The sequence below is a fragment of the Salmo salar genome, chromosome 04, assembly GCF_965601325.2.
Source record: "Salmo salar chromosome 04, fSalSal1, whole genome shotgun sequence".
Lineage (NCBI taxonomy): Eukaryota > Metazoa > Chordata > Actinopteri > Salmoniformes > Salmonidae > Salmo > Salmo salar.
In genome coordinates, this window is record NC_138294.1 from 59,106,163 (window position 1) to 59,130,667 (window position 24,505).

Consider the following 24,505-nt stretch of genomic DNA (forward strand, 5'->3'; position numbering starts at 1 on the left):
TATGTGATTTAAAGATGTTGAAATGTTGAAGTTGAAATGGTGCTGGAATAATGGAGGAAGCTCTTGTTTTCATTGCGACTTGCGGAAACTCCCCAGTGTTCTAAATCAATAGTGGGTTAGTAGTCTGAAAAGGTCGGAAACATTAACTTGATTGACCATGCTGTAGGTAATGTAACTAACTGTTTGTTACATGCAATATCCTTTGCTGACTCCACCGGACAGATGTTGCTCTCCAGTTTTGTGATGAAACAAAGGTGTGATTGAATTTATTCTGCCACTGTGTCTTATTGTCTTGGCCTTAGGCCTATATATCACAGTGGCAAGGCATTTGAACAAACAGGTTCAGGCTTGGCTTTCCCAGTTATTTTACCCACGCACTGCTATTGCTGGCAACTGAGTTAGGAAGGACACCTGCGTCTTTGTAGTGATTGGGTGTATTGATACACCATCCAAAGAGTAATTCATAACTTCACCATGCTCAAATGGATATTCAATGTCTGTTTTTTTATTTTTTTACCCATCTGCCAATAGGTGCCCTTCTTTGTGAAGCATTAGAAATCCCCCCTGGTCTTTGTGGTTAAATCTGCTCGACTGAGGGACCTTAGAGATTATTGTATGTGTGGGGTACAGAGATGAGGTCGTCATTCAAAAATCATGTTAAACACTATTATTGTACACAGAGTGAGTCCATGCAACTTGTTAAGCAAATGATTACTCCTGAACTTGTTTAGGCTTGCCATAACTAAAGGATTGAATACTTACTGACTCAAGACATTTCAGCTCTTCATTTTTGATTAATTTGTATACATTTTTAAAACATAATTCCACTTTGACATGATGGGGTATTGTGTGTAGGCAAAAACAACAACAATGTAATCCATTTTAAATTAAGGCTGTAACACAACAAAATGTGGAAAATGTCAAGTGGTGTGAATACTTTGAAGGCACTGTCGAATAGAAGACAGTTTAACTATGTGGTGGTGTGCACCTCTAGTGCATTGCACAGGCATCCACGCTGCTACTCTCTTTAGCACGATTAAGGAGCCAACGATGCGAGAAACAGTCATTACACTATCTCCGCAATGGCACCTGTGGAGATTTATCTTCTATGCTTGGCTGCATTCAGTGCTGTGCTCTGCGCTAGGCTAGCTAGCCTACTGACCTGGAGACTTTAACATCCCTTCACTAAGCCCAAGCTAAAGCTGCAACATGGTGATTTCCAGTAGGGTTGTCATGATACCAGTATCGCGTTACTAGGATACCTAATAATTATAAGAATTGTTCTTAACTGACTTGCCTAATTAAATAAAGGTAAAATAAAATAATCAAAAAACAGATTTTCCATGGCAAAAAGGAAAACACAAAGCAGACTAAACTCTTTGGTCCTTTAAAAAACCTACTCTATGTAAAATAGTGTGTGCTATAGCCTGGGAAAAAAACGTGATTCTAGTTGACAACATAAGGTTGCTTGTTTCCAACATTAGGACTGTTTTCCTTCATGTTTTGTTTCCTTGCCACGATACCTCTGAGTATCGCGATACTGGTATTGTGACAACTCTACTTTCCATGGGGCAAACCATCAAAAGGAGTTATTCAATCCGTAACACATATGCCTATCCTTCTCTGTTTTGAATTAGCATTAAGTAGAGGATGGAGGGCCTGGAGTCTCTAGATAGACCCCCAGAAACCATGGTGACAGTCAGTCCTACAGTAGCTGGCTTTAAAGCTGCCTGGCACCTCCCTGCTGAGTGTAGATTGCTCCTCAGTCATATGCTAGTGCAAGTGTAAATCAACTTAATGGTGTCCCAATATCAAGCCATCAGCGGGTGTTAGATAGGGCATTAGAGAAGTTACCACTGACAGCAGAGAGTGATGATCGCAGCACTATACGAGCCCCTAGGATAATTTGCCATGTTCTGAATAGGAAATGAAAGCAAAAGGGGAAAAAATTGGGACAGACAGACAGAGGAACTAGTTGACACAAAGAGACCCACATCGACACAGACAGGACGACAGATGGGGAAAACAGACCAGATAGAACACACAGACACACACATCAACACACACCCAGAGGAAGACACACAAGTACACAAACCCAGACACACGTACACCTCTTTGTGATGACATACGTAAACAAAACATGAAGGAAAGAAACAAACAAATGGTGCACAACTAACACAGCACACACAGAAAACACACACAACCAACATAGAGACCCTGGAAAGAGCTCAAAAGAGGTTATTCAGGCACACTCAAAGGAGCTTAGCAAAAAAAAACACGCATCAGGAAAAACAACAAAAACAACAAATTCATTCATAAACATGTGTAAAATGTAATTGTTTTGGAGGAGCTGATCTGACAAGCACCTCTTACGTTTATTCGCGCCTGGTAGGAGACCGCCCCGGCCGAATTGTTGCAGATGCACCGGTAGACACCCCCGTCCGGCCCCGTGGTCTGGCTGATGTTCAGGTGGCTGACCACATGGCCCTCCTGGTTGGTGTAGTGGCTGATCCGGTGGCGGGAGTCCCTGATCACCGGCTCATCGTCCAGCGTCCACGTCACCCTGGGCTCCGGAGTGCCTTTCACCGTGCAGAACAGTGACACAAACTCATTGGTTCCAAACACTTTCTCACTGAAGGAGGAGATGATCTTGGGCGTGCCATCTGGAGAGAAGGGGAGAGAGAGACAATATGGGAGGTGGGTTAGAGCTAAAGGTGTTTCTTCTAGTAGATGTGGGGCGGGATAGAGCTAAAGGTGTTCTAGTAGATGGGAGGTGGATTAGAGCTAAAGTTGTATCTTCTAGTAGATGGGAGGTGGGTTAGAGCTAAAGGTGTTTCTTCTAGTAGATGGGAGATGGGTTAGAGCTAAATGTGTTTCTTCTAGTAGCTGGGAGGTGGGTTAGAGCTAAAGGTGTTTCTTCTAGTAGATGGGAGGTGGGTTAGAGCTAAAGGTGTTTCTTCTGGTAGATTGGAGGTGGGTTAGAGCTAAAGGTGTTTCTTCTGGTAGATGGGAGGTGGATTAGAGCTAAAGGTGTTTCTTCTAGTAGATGGGAGGTGGGCTAGAGCTAAAGGTGAATGTTCTAGTAGATGGGAGGTGGGCTAGAGCTTAAGGTGAATGTTCTAGTAGATGGGACGTGGGTTAGAGCTCAAGGTGTTATAGTAGATGGGAGGTGGATTCGAGGCAAACGTGTTTCTTCTAGTCGATGGGAGGTGGATTAGAGCTAAAGGTGTTTCTTCTAGTAGATGGGAGGTGGATTAGAGCTGAAGGTTTTTCTTCTAGTACAGTGGTTCCCAACCAGGGGTACCAGGACTTGGTACTTGGCTTATCCATTGGGGGAACTTGAGAAGACTCATTAGACCATAAGCTTAAAATGCACACGAGGGAGCACTTCAGGGGTATTTTGGGCAGAGCAGAATTCAGTTAGTGGTACAGTAACCGAAAAAGGTTGGGAACCACTGTTCTAGTAGATGGGAGGTGGGTTAGAGCTAAAGGTGTTTCTTCTATTTACAGATCTAAGGTCAGATGCATATTCTCCCCCTAAAGGTTAAATTGGATTTGAAGGTGAGGATTAGGTTTGGGTTAGTTGATCGTAGATATGTGTCTACAGACAATTTCTACCTGGAGTGTATACAAAGAAGCAGTGCATTAGCTGACAATAAGTAAACATCACTGTTTAGCAGGTACAGTAAATCAGGGAGAAATAAAATAGTTGACTTTAATTCACATGCATTGAGGGACCCATACGAAAAAAGGTATATTTATTTTAAGTATATTTAAAATATATTTTAATTAAAATGTTCAAATAATGTGTTTAATACATTTTAAATACATTCCAACATATATTCTGGATGTCACAACTTCCGTCGAAGTCGGTCCCTCTCCTTGTTCGGGCGGCGTTCGGTGGTCGACGTCACCGGCCTTCTAGCCATCGCTGATCCACTTTTCATTTTCCATTTGTTTTGTCTTACACACCTGGTTTCATTCCCCCAATTACTTGTTCATTATTTAACCCTCTGTTCCCCCATGTTTGTTTGTGAGTGATTGTTTGTTTGTAATACGGTCCGTTATTGTGAGCTCGAATTATTGCATTGCATTTGTTAATATTTGAGTAAATTACATTTATTACTCATATCTGCTGTCCTGCGCCTGACTCCTCTACACCAGCTACACACAGGCACTATTACACTGGAAAGTATTTAGAATGTATATATAAATGTATACAACATTTATATCCCAATATATGTTAAATGCAAAATTGATTTAATGTATTTCAAAATCCATTCTGAAATACACTAAGCAATGTATTATAGAATATATTTTCACATGTATTTATTGATATATTTGGTAAATGTATTTGGAATTGTCTTATGAAATATATTACATTTTATTGTAGTTGTAAGAAATATATGTCACATTAAAATGTATGGCAAATATATATATATATATATATACACTGCTCAAAAAAATAAAGGGAACACTTAAACAACACAATGTAACTCCAAGTCAATCACACTTCTGTGAAATCAAACTGTCCACTTAGGAAGCAACACTGATTGACAATACATTTCACATGCTGTTGTGCAAATGGAATAGACAACAGGTGGAAATTATAGGCAATTAGCAAGACACCCCCAATAAAGGAGTGGTTCTGCAGGTGGGGACCGCAGACCACTTCTCAGTTCCTATGCTTCCTGGCTGATGTTTTGGTCACTTTTGAATGCTGGCGGTGCTTTCACTCTAGTGGTAGCATGAGACGGAGTCTACAACCCACACAAGTGGCTCAGGTAGTGCAGCTCATCCAGGATGGCACATCAATGCGAGCTGTGGCAAGAAGGTTTGCTGTGTCTGTCAGCGTAGTGTCCAGAGCATGGAGGCGCTACCAGGAGACAGGCCAGTACATCAGGAGACGTGGAGGAGGCCATAGGAGGGCAACAACCCAGCAGCAGGACCGCTACCTCCGCCTTTGTGCAAGGAGGAGCAGGAGGAGCACTGCCAGAGCCCTGCAAAATGACCTCCAGCAGGCCACAAATGTGCATGTGTCTGCTCAAACGGTCAGAAACAGACTCCATGAGGGTGGTATGAGGGCCCGACGTCCACAGGTGGGGGTTGTGCTTACAGCCCAACACCGTGCAGGACGTTTGGCATTTGCCAGAGAACACCAAGATTGGCAAATTCGCCACTGGCGCCCTGTGCTCTTCACAGATGAAAGCAGGTTCACACTGAGCACATGTGACAGACGTGACAGAGTCTGGAGACGCCGTGGAGAACGTTCTGATGCCTGCAACATCCTCCAGCATGACCGGTTTGGCGGTGGGTCAGTCATGGTGTGGGGTGGCATTTCTTTGGGGGGCCGCACAGCCCTCCATGTGCTCGCCAGAGGTAGCCTGACTGCCATTAGGTACCGAGATGAGATCCTCAGACCCCTTGTGAGACCATATGCTGGTTCGGTTGGCCCTGGGTTCCTCCTAATGCAAGACAATGCTAGACCTCATGTGGCTGGAGTGTGTCAGCAGTTCCTGCAAGAGGAAGGCATTGATGCTATGGACTGGCCCGCCCGTTCCCCAGACCTGAATCCAATTGAGCACATCAGGGACATCACGTCTCGCTCCATCCACCAACGCCACGTTGCACCACAGACTGTCCAGGAGTTGGCGGATGCTTTAGTCCAGGTCTGGGAGGAGATCCCTCAGGAGACCATCCGCCACCTCATCAGGAGCATGCCCAGGCGTTGTAGGGAGGTCATACAGGCACGTGGAGGCCACACACACTACTGAGCCTCATTTTGACTTGTTTTAAGGACATTACATCAAAGTTGGATCAGCCTGTAGGGTGGTTTTCCACTTTAATTTTGAGTGTGACTCCAAATCCAGACCTCCATGGGTTGATAAATTGGATTTCCATTGATTATTTTTGTGTGATTTTGTTGTCAGCACATTCAACTATGTAAAGAAAAAAAGTATTTAATAAGATTATTTCTTTCATTCAGATCTAGGATGTGTTGTTTAAGTGTTCCCTTTATTTTTTTGAGCAGTATATATATATATAAAATTGTCAAATTATAATGAATGGTGACTGTTTTAACAATGGAGCTCTTTAGTATCACATGCACTTACACTGAGTGTACAAAACTTTAGGAACACCTGGTCTTTCTATGACATAGACTGGCCAGGTGGATCCAGGTGAAAACTACGTATGATGCCTTATTGATGTCACTTGTTAAATATACTTCAATCAGTGTAGATGAAGGGGAGGAGACAGGTTAAAGAAGGATTTTTAAGCCTTGAGACAATTGAGACATGGATTGTGTATGTAACAAATATGTAAATATGGTACAGTATGGTAGTAGGTGCCTGGTGCACCAGTTTGAGGGTGTCAAGAACTGCAACGCTGCTGGGTTTTTCACACAACAGTTTCCTGTGTGTATCAAGAACGGTCTACCACATAAAGGACATCCAGCCAACTTGACAGTACTATTGGAAGCATTGGAGTCAACATGGGCCAGCATACCTTTGGAACGCTTTTGACACCTTGTAGAGTCCATGCCCCAAGAAATTGAGGCTGTTCTGAGGGAAAAAGGGGGTGCAACTCAATATTAGGAAGGTATCCCTAATGTTTTGTACACTTTGTGTATGTCAGTCTCATTAAGACTACAGAACTGGTAGTGTACAAGCTAAACCTTTAATAACAAGGTACAAGATAACACATGAATTGACATGACACTTTCTCAGATGGGTGGCCTAACCAAAACTCACTCAAGGCCACGCCTCCAACAAGCCACATCTCCAGATCCACAGGTGGCCGCAGCTACAATACATTTTGTCCAAATTGATTTTATTGTACTTAACACATGCCAAAAGCATACCTAAAGCACTCAAATGCATTTAAATGCATTTACAGTGCATTCAGAAAGTATTCAGACCCCTTCACTTTTCCCACATTTTGTTACTTTACAGCCTTATTCTAAAATGACTTAAATTGTTTACACACTATATCCCACAATGACAAAGCAAAAACAGGTTTTTAGATTTTCTTTTGCACATTTATTAAACATAAAAAACTGAAATGTCACATTTACATAAGTATTCAGACCCTTTACTCAGTACTTTCTTGAAACACCGTTGGCTGCGATTACAGCCTCAAGTCTTGGGTATGAAGCTTGGCACACCTGTATTTGGGAGTTTCTCCCATTCTTCTCTGCATATCCTGTCAAGCTCTGTCAGGTTGGAAGGGGAGCGTCGCTGCACAGCTATTTGAAGGTCTCTCCAGAGATGTTAGATCGGGTTCAAGTCCGGGATATGGCTGGGCCACTGAAAGACATTCAGTCCTGAAGCCACTCCTGCGTTGTCTTGGTTGTGTGCTTAGGGTCGTTGTCCTGTTGGAAGGTGAACTAGTCCGAGGTCCTGAGCATTCTGGAGCAGGTTTTCATCAAGTATCTCTCTGTACTTTGCTCTGTTCATCTTTCCCTCAATCCCGACTAGTCTCCCAGTCTCTGCCACTGAAAAACATCCCCACAGCCTGATGCTGCCACCACCATACTTCACCGCAGGGATGGTGCCAGGTTTCCTCCAGACGTGACACTTGTTATTCAGGCCAAAGAGTTCAATCTTGGTTTCATCAGACCAGAGAATCTTGTTTCTCATGGTCTGAGAGTCCTTTAGGTGCCTTTTGACAAACTCCAAGCGGGCTGTCAAGTACTTTTTTACTGAGGAGTGACTTCTGTCTGGCCACTCTAACATAAAAATCTGATTGGTGGAGTGCTGCAGAGATGGTTGTCCTTCTGGAAAGTTCTCTGGAGCTTGGTCAGAGTGACCAACGGATTCTTGGTCACCTCCCTGACCAAGGCCCTTCTCCCCTGATTGGTCAGTTTGGGTGGCCAGCCAGCTCTAGGAAGAGTCTTGGTGGTTCCAAACCTCCTCCATTTAAGTATGATGGAGGCAACTGTGTTCTTGGGGACCTTCAATGTTGCAGAAATGTTTTGGTACCCTTCCCCAGATCTGTGCCTCGACACAATCCTGTCTCGGTGCGCTACGGACAATTCCTTCAACCTCATGGCTTGGTTTTTGCTCTGACATGCACTGTCAACTATGGGACCTTATAAAGACAGGTGTGCGCCTTTCCAAATCATATCCAATCAATTGAATTTACCATAGGTGGACTCCAATCAAGCTGTAGAAACATCTCAAGGATGATCAATGGGAACAGGATGCACCTGAGCTCAATTTCGAGTCTCGTAGCAAAGGGTCTTAATACTTACATAAATAAGGTATTTATGTTTTTTCTTTTTAATTTAATCAATTTTAGAATAAACCTGTAACGTAAAAAAATCTGTAAAAAGTCAAGAGGTCTGAATACTTTCCGTATGCACTGTCCTCCATTGTCTTCGTTGTTTTAATATTATATGGCCACAGGGAGAAATGATGGTACCTGTAAGTGTGACATAGCCTATTTCAAACAAGTTGATGTTTTGTTAATAAGTTATTATTTTTGTTCCTGTCACGCCTGCTCCCGCTCTCCCTCCCTGGCGCTCGAGGGCGCCAGGCTGCCCACCATTATGCACTCCTGCCACCATCATTACGCACACCTGCTTCCCTCGTCACACACATCAGCGATTCATTGGACTCACCTGGACTCAATCACCTGTGTCATTACCTCCCCTATACAGTATCTGTCTGTTCCCCAGCTATGTTCTCCGCTTCTGCATTAATTGTCATATGTCGTTGTGTTACCCGGTTCTGACGCTGTTCCTGTCCTGTTCCATGTCTGTGCAAAATGAAATGTTCACTCTCTGTACCTGCTTCTCTACTCCAGCGTTGGTTCTTACAGTTCCCTCTTTAGGCCTTATCAATAATGAATTGAATCTTGCTTATTGAAAATGTTTGGCATGTCCATGCTGAGCCATAATGTAATTTACAATTGGCCTAGCCCCTATATCAGTGTGAATGCTATTGAAGCCATGCAATTACTTAGAACAATGTGGACTGCAAATGGGTTCAAGTTAACGTATTTAGCAAAGATAGATCTTCATTTTGTTATTTAGTGTCTGTAAGCCATTTCCATTCACTCTGGGCTCCTGAGTGGCGCAACGGTCTAAGGCACTACATTTCAGTGCTAGAGGTGTCACTACAAACACCCTGGTTCAAATCCAGGCTGTATCACAACCGGCCATGATTAGGAGTCCCATAGGGCGGCGAAACAATTGCCCCAGCGTCATCTGGGTTTGGCCGGTGTAGGCCGACATTGTAAATAAAAATGTGTTCTTAACTGGTTTACCTAGTAAAAAATGAAAATAATTTAACAAACTATAACAGACTAACATTGGAGTTGACTCCAAGGAAATACATAAAATACCGTAAATGCACAACTTAAAGCAAGCACATATTTCGCCATAAAGCATGTTCTGATTGGCCAGTGAGGGGCCAAGACTTGACATACCCACAACTTATTCATCAAAACCCAGCCCTTCCGCACCAACGCCAGCAAGTGTGCCGATAATTGTGATAGTGAAAATAGCAAAAATGTTTTTCACACTCCCCTGAACCTATTGTGCTTCCGCCTGTGCTTAGATTTACCATTGCGTTAGGTTTGTTAAAATAGAGCCCTAGATGTCATAGCCATGCATTTCTGGAATTGTCAGGCATTACATGCACTTGAGCAAAAATGCAAATGTACATGTATTTGAAATACATTTTACTTGAAGTTAAATATATTGAAATGTCTGTATGGGGATCATGATGAGCACATACTGTCCATTCAAACTAATACTGTATATTTCAATATACTGTGTGGATTTCACACGTGGGCCAGCGAGAGAACTGAGTGGAGAGAGGTTTTGAAATTGTTCCTCCTCCTTCTCATCACCATTATAGATTATCAATACCGTCTTTATACTGGTCCATGGCAATGGGAGACAGTTGCCCCAGCAACGGAGCTCAGGCGATGTGAGCAATGCGAGGCTCATTCTGATAATCTAATAACAGGGGCTGTGGCAGGGCTTTACTGCAGCCCTCATTAGCACACACACACAGACACAGACACACACACACACACCTGATCAATTGTTGGTGTTCCCCCATTCTGCATAGTCACACAAACATACACAGAAACATGCAGGCAAGCACACATAGTGTATGGACACACTATGCATGGTCACACAACGCTCACGCGCACATATACACTAAAAACACTCAAATACCTAAACACAAAAACCCACATTCAGAGACGTTCCCTACTGTTATTCACAGTAACATCATTCATATGTAATCAAATAACTCCCTGACCACACAGACATCCACTGATTGTACTGACCTTCCAGGATGACCTGGACAAAGTCCTGGGCGGACATCTTGCCATTCCTGGCGAAGCACTGGTAGGCTCCTCCATCACTCTTAGCCATCCCAGCCATGACCAGGTTCTCCCGGTTGTTTCCAGTCATGCGGACACTGTTTCCAGGGTAGATGATCTCTCCATTCCGGTACCAGGACAGCTCGTACTCCTCCGAGCCACTCACGCTGCACGACAGAGACACCTGGCTACCCACGCTGCCTTTCACCTTCCTCGGGCTGACCACCGCCTTCAGCGGCTCTGGGAGAGTTACACATATGTCAATGTGACATACTCTATGTCAGCTAAATACATATCAACTCTGAAATGGATTTTAAACTCCAAAGACAAACATCATCTTAACAACAAACATACTGTACATTTAGCACAACATGCTGCACACAGTCTATTACTGACCTTTGACCTGCAGTCTCCCCACCACCTCTGCATTGCCATAGCTGTTCCACACCTCACACACGTAGCTTCCCGTGTCACTGGGCTGGGCCCTCTCGATCAGCAGGCCCGTCACACTCTGCCTGAAGCGGCTGTCCGGCTCCAGCGGTCGGTTGTCCTTCAGCCAGCGATATTTGGGGGCCGGGTGACCAGATGCCTTGCATGGCAGCTCCACCCGGTGTGATGTCATCACCTCACGACGCTCAAAGCCATCCAGGATGGCCGGCGCCGAGTTAGTGGGGTCTGAGGGAGGAGCAATGGCCAAAGGTGAGATGGATTCAATATTTAATGCATACTGTAGCATGGTCAAAGGTATGCATTGTTAGCCATACTCTGTTAACTAGCTTGGAGCAGGTTCAGACTGAAGGAGTGAAGGGAAACAATAGTCAAACCTAGCAATATTCAGAGTGTATTCCATGCAAACAGTGGCACCCAGACTTGCACAACAGAAAGGCATCCAAACTGTAATGTCCCTCTGCTTACCTGACAAAAAGAGGCGTGCACTGTTGCTCTGCCTGGTCTCTCCTGTGTAGCGGTGGCGTGTCATACACCTGTAGTTATACAATCCATCCTCATTCTGCACGTCCAGGATGTACAGGGCTCCTGTGGAGGTGATGAGGAACCTAGGCGCTGCAAGACAAAACATACATCACATCGTTAGACATACTGTACATACAGCAACATGCTGTACAACCATCTGTAGCTTTGCTTTTGAATTGAAATTCACACCAGAATGGAATCAAATCAAATTGTATTGGTCACATGCGCCGAATACAGTGAAATGCTTACTTACAAGCTCTTAACCAACAATGCAGTTTTAAGAAAATACCCCAAAAATAAAAAAAATAAAGTAACAAATAATTAAAGAGCAGCAGTAAAATAACAATAGCGAGGCTATATACAGGGGGTACCGGTACAGAGTCAATGTGCGGGGGCACCGGTTAGTCGAGGTAATTGAGGTAATATATATATGTGGGTAGAGTTATTAATGTGACTTAGGCATAGATAATAACAGAGAGTAACAGCAGCGTAAAAGAGGGGTGCAATGCAAGAATGTCTGGGTAGCCATTTGAATAGATGTTTAGTAGTCTTATGGCTTGGGGGTAGAAGCTGTTTAGAAGCCTCTTGGACCTAGACTTGGCGCTCCGTTACCTCTTGCCATGCGGTAGCAGAGAGAACAGTCTTTGACTAGGGTGGCTGAAGTCTATGACAACACCACCCTGTGTAGACACTATAAAAACACTCAAAGCCCTACTAACAGTAGTACATAGAATATCAAAGTGGCTTTGTAAATATTTGCCTGGCCATGAGACTACAAACACTGAACACCAGTTCCAGCCCATTTAGATGAACACATTTGAGAGGAAATATGACAGTGTTGTGTTGTGGCAGTCTAACACAGCTCTTTATCATGTAGCGCTCTCTTTCTCAGACTAAAGCAGAGTGACCCAGGGATAGAGATTGCACAGAGCTTTGATATGGCACCGTGGCACGGCGCAGCTCAGGTCGGCTGTGCTAATATCATGCTAATTGGTGGGAAAGCTGGGAATGGGGGGAAGTCGTCAACGTGTAGGAGGGCTAATGCCTGATGGCTGCCGGAGCTGTCATAGCAGGCTGGGAGGATATTCCTCAGTCACAGATGATAGAGGATACTGTTTGGGATGGTGTTGGGGATGGCATGTGTACAGTACCTCCCATTTCCTTCCCATCTAGACTATGCCAGTCAGTATTGAAGCTATGAGAATCAGTTCAGTGACCGACACCTCTTATAGAATATTGTCTCAAAAACACAAAACCCATTACAGCACTGCTTCAATCTACACTATTTTCAACATATTTTGCCCGAATTTTCTTTTTGATATAGAAAGGGAAACATTTGTATTGCGACATACTGTATTGTTTTTCCACTGGGCACGCCAGGTCATTTCAATGTGGATAATTGGGTAATATTTTGTTGAGACGTTGACCAATGAGATTACAACTAGGAATTGATTCACCGATAAGCATCGGTTCCCAGTTCAAATGTTTGAGTGCATGTTGTGGCAGTCTAACAAACTCCAAAACGATCCAAATGTAGCATTCATCGATCAGAAAATCGATTCAAACCTTACGAATCACTGGTTCATTAAAATATTTTGGTCATATTACTTTCTTTCTAGCTTCCAAAAATACCTTTAATCTTTTGTGACAAATGCATCCTCTCCTTCAGTGTCGAACTAAACTGCAGATGATGTTGACAGTCGTTAATCTACAAGTCATTTTGCATGCTGAACAACCCCGGGCAATATCAGCAGCCTAACTGCACACTGTGGGCAGCTTCGCACGATGACCAATGAGAGGTAGACCTATTCCTGATGTGGCACATGTTTGTGTCACCTTCAACATTCAAATATTTATTAAATGGCTTGCATAGTATTAGGCTTTATTAGTTGAGTAACAACTAAATGTTTTTTTACCGGCATAAAAGTAGCCTAAACTACTGCTGGAGTGTCACAACTTTAGCCGAAGTCGGCTCCTCTCCTTGTTCGGGCGGCGTTCAGTGGTCGACGACACCGGCTTTCTAGCCATCGCCGCTCCATTTTTCATTTTTCCTTTCATTTTGTCTTGTTCCCTGCACACCTGGTTTTCATTCCCCAATCACACTACATGTATTTATTCCTCTGTTACCCCTCATGTCTTTGTGTGTGATTGTTTGTGAGTTACGTGTTTTGTAACGCGCCAGGCTGGCGTTCGTTATTTTCCGTGTTATTTTCACAAAGCTTGTATGAATTGTTAAACATTGATGTTTTGTGACTGTTTTTACGCGTGTTACACTTTGCCTTGTTGGCTGGAGGTTTTTGACGCAGCTGCGTCCGTCTGTATATTTCTCCTGACGAAATAAAGTGTGCGCCTGTTCACAATTCTCTGCTCTCCTGCACCTGACTTCACCACAAGTACGCACACGCCTGACATGGAGACAACTCTCATCTGGCTATAAGTAGGCTACATGCTGATCGGGGCTTGCATTACATTTTATTTGGATTGTTCAGATTCACTATCAGCAAATTTGGTTTGAAACAGTCAGTATTTATGGTCATTTTTAGATATACAGGGTAAAGTTGATAATTTCATAATGAGGACAGCGATCTCTTTTGCTACCCGCACTGCATGGTCCAAGAGGGAGAAAAAGAGAAGCTAACACTTTTAATCTGCAGGGCCTTCCCTGTGGCTCAGTTGGTAGAGCATGGTGTTTGCAACGCCAGCATGGTGTGTGCAACGCCAGGGTTGTGGGTTCGTATTCCCACGGGGGGCCAGTACAAAAAAATTAAAAATAAATAAATAATAAATAAATAAAATGTATGCATTCACTACTGTAAGTCGCTCTGGATAAGAGCGTCTGCTAAATGACTAAAAATGTCAAAAGAAACGTAAAAATGATGATTTCAAATGAAAAAAGAAAATAATATCTTCCTAATATTGAGTTGCCCTCAGAACAGTCTCAATTTGTCGGGGAATGGATTCTACAAGGTGTTGAAAGCGTTCCATGCTGGCCCATGTTGACTCCAATGCTTCCCACGGTGGTGTCAAATTGGCTGGATGTCCATTGGGTGGCGGACCATTCTTGATACACAAGGGAAATGGTTGAGCGTGAAACACCCAGCAGCACTGCAGTTCTTGACCCACTCAAACCTGGCACCATTCTAAGGCACTTAAATGTTTTGTCTTGCCCATTCACCCTCTGAATGGCACACATGCACAATCCATGCCTCAAGGCTTAAAAATCCTTCTTTAACATGTCCCTTAATTTACATGGATTGAAGTAGGTTTAACAGGTGACACCAATAAGGGATCATAGCTTTCACCTGGTCAGTCTATGTCATGAAAAAAGCAGGTGTTCTTAATGTTTACACACACACACACACATAACATCAAACCGAATCGCATCGATTCGTTCCTCTATTGAAACCGAATCCCACCGAATCGTTTAAAACTAAAACGTTTCGTTCCTGTATTGTATTGGAAACCATGTATCTACTATAAATATGCATCGTCTTGAACGGGCAAAAATGCACATTCCTTATTACAACCTATATTCACCCACTCAAAAATCAGCCAAAATTCTTTCAACCATCTAAAAGCACAACAAAATTCCAATGGAAAAACAATTTCTGATTATTGTTTTAGTTGTTACCCAAATGTCTATAACTGCGCTTTCAACTATTTAAAAGCACAGCAAAGTTCAGGAATACAATGTGAATTTATTTTTATTTATACATCAAATGAATGTGTTATCACTGTGCTTCATCTAATAGCAGAACCAAATCACGTGGTTTGCCATTGAGATTACATTAAAAGTTACTCATTTTAAGGTTGAATGTTGTAAGATAGCCTTTACTTTAGGCTATTTACTGTATTACAAGTACTATTATATAAGTAATACAACAAGTAATACAATAAGTAAGACAACTCAACCAAATATCAACATTTAAAGGAGCTGTATCTACTGCTTGGATAGTTACATCTGAGCCACTGGCTTAATCACATTCTTTAACTTAAAATGTTGGTTGAGTTGGAGACATGAATCTATCAAATCATTTGTTAACTTGTCGACAAGTTAATATGCTTTTTATTGTATTTGAAAAGTGATACTGAATTGTGTTTGGTTGTCAAAGCAACCAAATATAAACATTTCAGGGAGATTTAAATCTGTTTGGATGGTTCCATCTGCGCCGGTCGACAGGAAGTTAAAGCTTGGTCATAAATGGGTCTTCCAAATGGACAATGACCCCAAGCATACTTCCAAAGTTGTGGCAAAATGGCTTAAGGACAACAAAGTCAAGGTATTAGAGTGGCAATCACAAAGCCCTGACCTCAATCCTATCGAAAATGTGTGGGCAGAACTGAAAAAGCGTGTGCGAGCAAGGAGGCCTACAAACCTGACTCGGCTACACCAGCTCTGTCAGGAGGAATGGGCCAAAATTCACCAAACTTATTGTGGGAAGCTTGTGGAAGGCTACCCGAAACGTTTGACCCAAGCTAAACAATTTAAAGGCAATGCTACCAAATACAAATGTATTTAAACTTCTGACCAATGGAAATGTGATGAAAGAAATAAAAGCTGAAATAAATCATTCTCTCAAGTATTATTCTGAAATTTCACATTCTTAAAATAAAGTGGTGATCTAACTGACCTAAGACAGGGACTTTTTACTAGGATTACATGTCAGGAATTGACAAAAACTGAGTTTAAATGTATTTGGCTAAGGTGTATGTAAACTTGCGACTTCAACTGTACATGGTTATACCTCATTTGCTCACTTTGTATATCGACTTATTTTTCTACTATATTATTGACTGTATGTTTGTTTTACTCCATGTGTAACTCTGTGTTGTTGTATGTGTCAAACTGCTTTGCTTTATCTTGGCCAGGTCGCAATTATAAATGAGAACTTGTTCTCAACTTGCCTACCTGGTTAAATAAAGGTGAAATAAAATAAATAAATAATAAATGGTTCAGGTGATCAATGCTGTTCGAGATTCTGCACAGATTATTACAGCAATTGTGAAGATCTCCACAGACCTGAAATAACTTATGCATGTTACATTAGCCTTAACTTTAGACTCTTTACTGCATTACAAAAGTAATATTGAATTGTGTTTGGTTGGAAACGTAACAAAATACCAGGTACAAATTCAAGGTTGGTCTATGTTGAAATTTGTTGAAATGGTTACCATGATGATGATGGTTGAAATTTCACTCTCAAAACAACAGTTTTTACTTTTTTCAAATAGAATGTTTTTAGACGTAGATTCCACGTCACAATACGTTGACACATTATGTTGAAGTAACGTTTATTCTATCAGTTCGTGCCCGGTGGAATGGGCCTGTGTATAGAATGCTACAATAATCCAAAGAAAGCAGTAAAATGAACCTCTGTTCATGTAATTGATGTTTAATTAAAGAATATTGATTCAACCTTGTGGGGTTTTACATTTAATAGAAATAAGAGAGTTGACATAAAGGAGAAAAAACATACACACAGAGAAAAACTGAAATAGAGAGAGAGAAAGAGAGAAAGATAGCTAGAGAAGGAGAGAGAGAAGGAGGCGAAGAGGATGCAGCAGCAGTAGTGTATTGTGAGGAGCGAGCGTTGACCTAGTTAGAGCATAGATTTGATATCCTGAAGGGCTTTTCAGCTTGTGGTCTAGCTGCAGTTGTGTGTGACAAGCAACCACTGGTAAAATAAGGGGGAAAGGAGAGTGTGCATACATCTGTGTTATCAGAGGGGGAAGCAGTCAGTCTCTCCTGTCTTTCTTTCTCCTCCTCCTTCTCTTCTCACTTTCTCCTGAACCTTGCCTGACAAGCTGCTAGATGTCGAAAGGTGAAAAGATTTTGTTCTATGGGTTTATGAATGAGAGGCGCTTTCATTAAAACAGACTGCCCTTCATCCATGGGTAATGTGAGTGTGAAACAAGGTGTGTGTGTGTGTGTGTGTGTTTTTGTGTGTGTGTGTGTGTGTGCGTGTTGCGAGGGGTGTGTGTGCATGCGCGCTTCAAAAGCATGTTAAAACAGCACCAATGCTGGGTTAGCGACAAACAAACACACACACACACTGTCTTGCTCACTCACACACAAACACACACAGAGAGCAGCTACATTGTTGAATCCCTCTCCTCCTCTCAGTGCAGGGCTGTAATCAGATTTCTGATTCATGCGAGGGGTGTGTGCACGTGCTTCAAAAGCCTGTTAAAACAGCACCAGCACTGGGGGTCTGTGACACACACACACACACACACACACACACACACACACACACACACACACACACACACACACAGACACACACAATTACACACACACAGAGCCTCTAGATTGTTGTATACTGAATCCCTCTCCTCCTCTCAGTGCAGGGCTGAAATCAGATTCCTGGTGCATGCTTAGGGGTTTCTCTCTACAACCATCCATGATCATATTTATTTTCTCAAGCCCAATTAATCAATACATTTTTTAAACAATTCTTTGGTGATAATTTAGCATTTTGAATGTTCTACTGTCCCCTACTACAGTAACCATTGAGATGAAACATTTGTCCATACATCTGACCTCATACCCCAGTCCTCTCTGTCTGTGTCCCTCCCTTTCTCACACCCTCCCTCCCTCATGAATAACACAGTCAGGTCAGGCCTTGGCATCTCTGACCTCCAATAAGTATCCCACAGTGCACTGGGGCACTGTACTGCCTCTGCTCTGCTCGGCTCTGCTCTGCTCTGCTGAGAGATGGATCCTAGCTGGGACCACGCCTTAATGGAGAAGACCCTCCCTCACCTCATCACGCTCTCTCTCTCTCTCTCTCTCTCTCTCTATTTCCACTCTCTCACCTTCTCTCTCTCCCCATTCCCCCTCTCTACCACCATGTTCACTGTCAAGGAGCTCTGTGTCTGAGAAAAAAATTGCCCTGTTAGTGTGTGTGTGTGTGTGTGTGTGTGTGTGTGTGTGTGTGTGTGTGTGTGTGTGTGTGTGTGTGTGTGTGTGTGTGTGTGTGTGTGTGTGTGTGTCTCTGCAGCACAGGGCTACACAGATGATAACAATCCACAGCGCTCTACTATGCCCTTCCCTGCTCCCCCAGTCCGCCTGCTGCATACTAACACAAATAAGGTCTGAGAAAGAGAGAGAGCCCTCTGTGTTAACGCAAAGCTGTGGGAGTGTGTGTGTGTGTGTGTGTGTGTCAGTGAAAGTATCTGTGTGTGTCTGAGAGTATGGCAATGGCATCACCAACCCCAGGTGGCATCAAGCCCCTTACATCCCTTTCCCCTCTCCTTCCTCTAGCCAGGTGCTTGGCATGGCCATAGTCAGGGACACAAGTCCCCCTTCTGTGTGTTTCCACAATATATTCAATTGTTCCTCATACAAGCTGCAGAGCTTTCACATAGACTCTGTATTCTCTACATTGGAGGATTTTGCTGAAACTTCACGAAATCACATCCATGGATAGTAATTCAACAATATTACACCAAAAAATGAATAACAATAACAAATCATGTGATGACATTGTTGAGCTCTTCCTCCAGGCTGACCGTTACTTGCTGGGTGACAAATGCCATCTGCCTAAAAGGTGACTTTCTCCATGTCAGTCAACAACACCACTGCATAAGACCCGCAGCTCAGCTCTGAGGCTTCTGCTGATTGTACACTAATACACAGAGAGAGAGAGAGAGAGAGAGAGAGAGGGAGAGAGAGAGAGAGAGAAAGAGAGAGAGAGTGAGGATGGATATTATGAGTCTGGGATACAATCACTCTGTCATCTAAAATGACTTACAAATTAGCATGCACCAATGTACTCCCTGTGCAAGAAAGATAGGAAAAAAGAGAAGACAACTTTCATATGCTAATATAGATCATGGCCAGGCAGAGCAATTATCAAAGAAATATCAGCCATATCTGTTTGACAGATCCCATCAGGCGCCTGAAAAATCTGACCTCACAGACTCGCTCTCTGTCTCTGTCTCTGTCTAAATGGGAGGAGAAACATAGTTAGGCATTTAAATGCTTCTTTCACAAACATTTTTCTCATCCCTTTGCTGAGTTAATGGTATAATGTCACAATGCAAGCTGTCTTTTAGGAGCATAAAGACTTTCATATCACTTTTGAACTGAACCGTGGCAGCTGATCAGCACGCTCACATAAATAAAAACTACACCCCAGCTATCTTTCAACAACAAAAATAGAAATTTGCTTCATCATCATTCTGATTCTCCTCCAAGGAGGGCAGAAGCCCAGTCCCTCTAGAGCCAGCCTGCTAACTGTAGCTGGTGCTCTCTGCCAGGCTGTCTGTGCCAGGCTGTCTCTGCCAGGCTGTCTGTGCCGTGTTGGGGTGTGGAGGTTGGTTCACGCCCTGAGACATGGGTTATTACTGTCACTATAACCTTGGCCAGTCAGTCACACTACCTAACATTAACAGCAGTATGGTGGCCCTCCTGCAGCTATCTGCATCTATAATATATCCTCTACACGCTCTCTCTGTCTTCACTCCCTCTGTGTGTATGCGCGCGTGCATGTGTGCGTGTTCCCTGCTGCGCTGAGACTTGAACCTGCTGTTGAAAAGACATGAACTGCATAATTATCATGTTCTCTCCACTTCTGAAAGACTCTTTTAAGTATTCACAAGATTCCACATACTATAATTATTTTCAACCCAGGACTGCTGTGTACAGTAAGTTCTGTCCTGTGTACGGTGCATTCGGAAAGTATTCAGACCCCTTCACCTTTTCCACATTTTGTTACATTACAGCCTCATTCTAAAATGGATTACATACATTTTTCCCTCATCAATCTACACACAATACCCCATAATGACAAAGCGAAAACAGAAATAGCTTATTTACGTAAGTATTCAGACCCTTTACTATGAGACTCGAAATTGAGCTCAGGTGCATCCTGTTCCCATTGATGATCCTTGAGATGTTTCTACAACTTGATTGGCGTCTACCTGTGGTAAATTCAATTGATTGGACATGATTTGGAAAGGCACACACCTGTATATATAAGGTCCCACAGTTGACAGTGCATGTCAGAGCAAAAACCAAGCCATGAGGTCAACGGAATTGTAGAGCTCCGAGACAGGATTGTGTTGAGGCACAGATCTGGGGAAGGGTAGCAAAACATTTCTGCAGCATTGGAGGTCCCCAAGAACAAAGCGGCCTACATCATTCTTAAATGGAAGAAGTTTGGAACCACCAAGACTCTTCCTAGAGCTGGCCGCCCAGCCAAACTGAGCAATCAGGGGAGAAAGGCCTTGGTCAGGGAGGTGACCAAGAACCAGATGGTCACTTTGACACAGCTCCAGAGTTCCTCTGTGGAGATGGGAGAACCTTCCAGAAGGACAACCATCTCTGCAGCACTCCACCAATCAGGCATTTATGGTAGAGTGGCCAGACGGAAGCCACTCCTCAGTAAAAGGCACATGACAGGCAGCTTGGAGTTTGCCAAAAGGCACCTAAAGGACTCTCAGACCATGAGAAACAATATTCTCTGGTCTGATGAAACCAAGATTTATTTATTTGGCCTGAATGCCAAGCATCACATCTGGATGAAACCAGGCACTGCTCATCACCTGGCCAATACCATCCCTACAGTGAAGCATGGTGGTGGAAGCATCATACTGTAGAGATGTTTTTCAGCAGCAGGGACTGGGAGACTAGTCAGGATTGATGGAAAGATGAACGGAGCAAAGTACAGAGAGATCCTTGATGAAAACCTGCTTCAGAGCACTCAGGACTTCAGACTGAGGTGAAGGTTCACCTTCCAACAGGACAACAACCGTAGCTGTGCACGACACTCCCCATCCAATCTGACAGAGCTTGAGAGGATCTGCAGTGACGAATGGGATAAATTCCCCAAATACATTTACATTTTAGTCATTTAGCAGACACTCTTATCAAGAGTGACTTACAGGATCAATTAGGGTTAAGTGCCTTGCACATCGACAGATTTTTCACCTTGTCGGCTTTCGGTTACTGGCCCAACACTCTTAACCACTAGGCTACCTGGAATGTTGGCACAATACAAGCTCATACTCAAGAAGACTCGAGGCTGTAATTGCTGCCAAAGGTGCTTCAACAAAGTACTGAGTAAAGGGTCTGAATACTTATGTAAATTTTATATTTCAGTTGTTTATTTTTATTGAATTAGCTAAATTAAAAATGAAACTGTTTTTGCTTTGTCATTATGGGGTATTGTGTGTAGATTGATGAGGGGAAAAAAAAACATTTTAGAATAAGGCTATAATGTAACAACATTTAGAAAAACTGAAGGGGTCTGAATGCTTTCCGAATGCACTGTATGTAAGAGTAGAAGAGGCCCTGACTTGTACTGTAATTAGCAGGCCTCAGAAGTAGCTGTGTATCTATATCGCAGTAATGTACTGCACAGAACAGTAGAGGGGGATCCCACCACATTACCCCTCCTGTAATAACCACCATTTGTCACCATTACAGGAAGCTGTTGACAGCTGCTGGGGTTGTCAGGGCAACGCTATCCCTCTCCCAGAACCTTCCCACCAAACAATTGTCTGCATACTGTACTAAGCACACAATAGAAACACATACACATGCATGGACAATAAGTTAGTACACACACATACCGATTTACACAGATACATCACGTTTTCTCTAGCGAAATGTTCCTCTCTTACCTGGTTGAGCTTACATTTTGGGAACAGTAGAAGGCAAGTTAGACTATCTAACATTGAACCCAGGCAGGCCATGTAGTGTAGATGTACATTATGTATGCAGAGTTGAGTGAGTAACAGTTTCTCTACATGGTGATAATCAGGAGCAACATCCCGCTCTTCATTAACTAGTCACAGTAGCCTGGGGCTAATGACTCCCTCCTTCACTCCGTATGTATGTACGCCTGCGTGGAAGATAAAGATGTCATATTCTGCCTGACTGAACACACACTACTGCTATTAACTGTGGATGGACGTTTAACATTGTCCCAGTGACAAGACAATAATAGTTGAACTAACGATGTCCTGGAGCAAGAGACTGTATCAATCACTCACTACTGTCTGTTCTTGGTCATTGCACGGCATGTTTTAAATTCATATTTAACGTTCATATATTGATATATCTAACGAGGATCAAGGCATTAAAAATGATTAAAAAAAACAAATCAATTATCATCTGCAGTACAACCCCATGACAAGAGCAGGCCGAGACGATGTTCCCTTGATACAAGAATTTCTAAAATAGGGTCACTCACACGTACACAGACACAGTAGTGGCTTAAGGGCATGATGATGTGATGAGCAGAACTGTCTCAATGCTCATACTGCTCATTAGGACTAACTTACAGCAATTCAGCGCTGTCTACTACACACACTCCTACTGTACTGAAGCAGTTTGTACTGGAGCTAAGATTTCTATGGAGCTGAGGTTCTTTGGTTCTTTTGCTCTTTCATGGCCAACTCACATGCATGCAAACACATACAAAAGCGCCACGTGTCTGGTGTTTGGATGTGAATACAGGCTCGTTTCAGCCTCTTTTCTTCTGAAATGAACAGGGGCCATTGGGCCATGGTGAGTGACTGTGCGTCCTAATTGGCCAGTGTTAGACTCAAGTCATTAAGCCACTGATGGCTGTGCATTTACAATGCTATCATTGGCTTCTCCCTGGCCAATGCTAAATGGCCCCAGTGTTGGGCCTCAGCTGTATACCTCATGAATATGTATAGTATTCCCCTCTCAGCTGCACTGATGTGAAACCTTTGTGCATAAGGCTACCGCACCACACTGGCAAGCATTAAGGAAGCTATCATTATCTATTCAATTACTATCTATGATCTGAACACCCAAAATGATGCCACATTTGGAAACAAATGAGCTTTCTATGCACATGACAAACAAGTGGGCCTTTCTCCAGAGAGAGAGAGAGAGAGAGAGAGAGAGAGAGAGAGAGAGAGAGAGAGAGGATTCCACATGCACGCACACACAAACACCTGCCCACTTTCATGTCCAAACTGTTTTTTTTTTGTTTTTTTTTAGAAATTCTGTATTGTAAAATGTGATGTCAATGCAACCTCTGATAACCAGTGAAGCCTCTTAACACACCTATGAAAACCCAACTCAGCTAAGTGAGAGAAAAAATGTCAGTGGAGAATCTTTTAATCCTTGTGATGTTTTATTTGTGCTTCCCATGACCGGGTTATTGTATTTTAATGTGTATATATACACACTACGTGGCCAAAAGTATATGGACAACTGCTCGTCGAACATCTCATTCCAAAATCATGGGCTTAATATGGAGTTGGTCCCTCTTTGCTGCTATAACTGCCTCCAATCTTCTGGGAAGGCTTTCACTAGAGGTTGGAACATTGCTGCGGGGACTTGCTTCCATTCAGCCACAAGAGCATTAGTGAGGTCGAGCACTGATGTTGGGCGATTAAGACTGGCTTGTTGTCGGCGTTCCAATTCATCCCAAAGGTGTTCATTGGAGTTGAGGTCAGGGCTCTGTGCAGGCCAGTCAAGTTCTTGCACACCAATCTCGACAAACCATTTCTGTATGGACCTCGCTTTGTGCACGGGGGAATTATCATGCTGAAACAGGAAAGGGCCTTCCCCAAACTGTTGCCACAAAGTTGGAAGCACAGAATCATCTAGAATGTCATTGTATGCTGTAGCGTTAAGATTTCCCTTCACTGGAAATAAGAGGCCTAGCATGAACCATGAAAAATAGCCCCTTATCATTATTCCTCCTCCACCAACTTTTAAACTAGTAATATCATCCACCATGTGTAGTTAACTAGTGATTATGATTGATTGATTGTTTTTTATAAGTTTAATGCTAGCTAGCAACTTACCTTGGCTTCTTACTGCATTCGCGTAACAGGCAGGCTCCTCGTGGAGTGCAATGTAAAACATGTGGTTAGAGCATTGGACTTGTTAAATAAAGGTGTAAAAAAATGTTTTTTTTTATGAAAACTTGAAATCGGCCATTCCGATTATTCGGTCGACCTCTATAGTGTTCTCCTGGAATCCGCCAAACCCAGATTCGTCCGTATGACTGCAAGATGGTGAAGTGTGATTCATCACTCCAGAGAACATGTTTCCACTGTTCCAGAGTCCAATGGCAGCGAGCTTTACACCACTCCAGCTGACGCTTGATATTGCGCATGGTGATCTTAGGCTTGGGTGCAGCTGCTCGGCCATGGAAACCCATTTCATGAAGCTCCCAACTACAGGGAGGAGGTA

General features: G+C 43.1%; 1 protein-coding gene across 2 annotated transcripts in view; it reads right to left on the bottom strand.

Moving 5' to 3' along the window:
- dscama (Down syndrome cell adhesion molecule a) overlaps positions 1–24,505 on the bottom strand; it is a 168,334-nt gene that overhangs the window by 57,062 nt on the left and 86,767 nt on the right. For both annotated transcript variants that reach the window (XM_014197409.3, XM_014197410.3), the window contains exons 4-7: positions 11,257–11,403; positions 10,738–11,016; positions 10,306–10,581; positions 2,367–2,663 (exon numbers count right to left, since the gene is read on the bottom strand). In XM_014197409.3, coding sequence (XP_014052884.3) covers positions 2,367–2,663; positions 10,306–10,581; positions 10,738–11,016; positions 11,257–11,403 — 999 coding nt within the window. The remainder of the gene's footprint in view (positions 1–2,366; positions 2,664–10,305; positions 10,582–10,737; positions 11,017–11,256; positions 11,404–24,505) is intronic.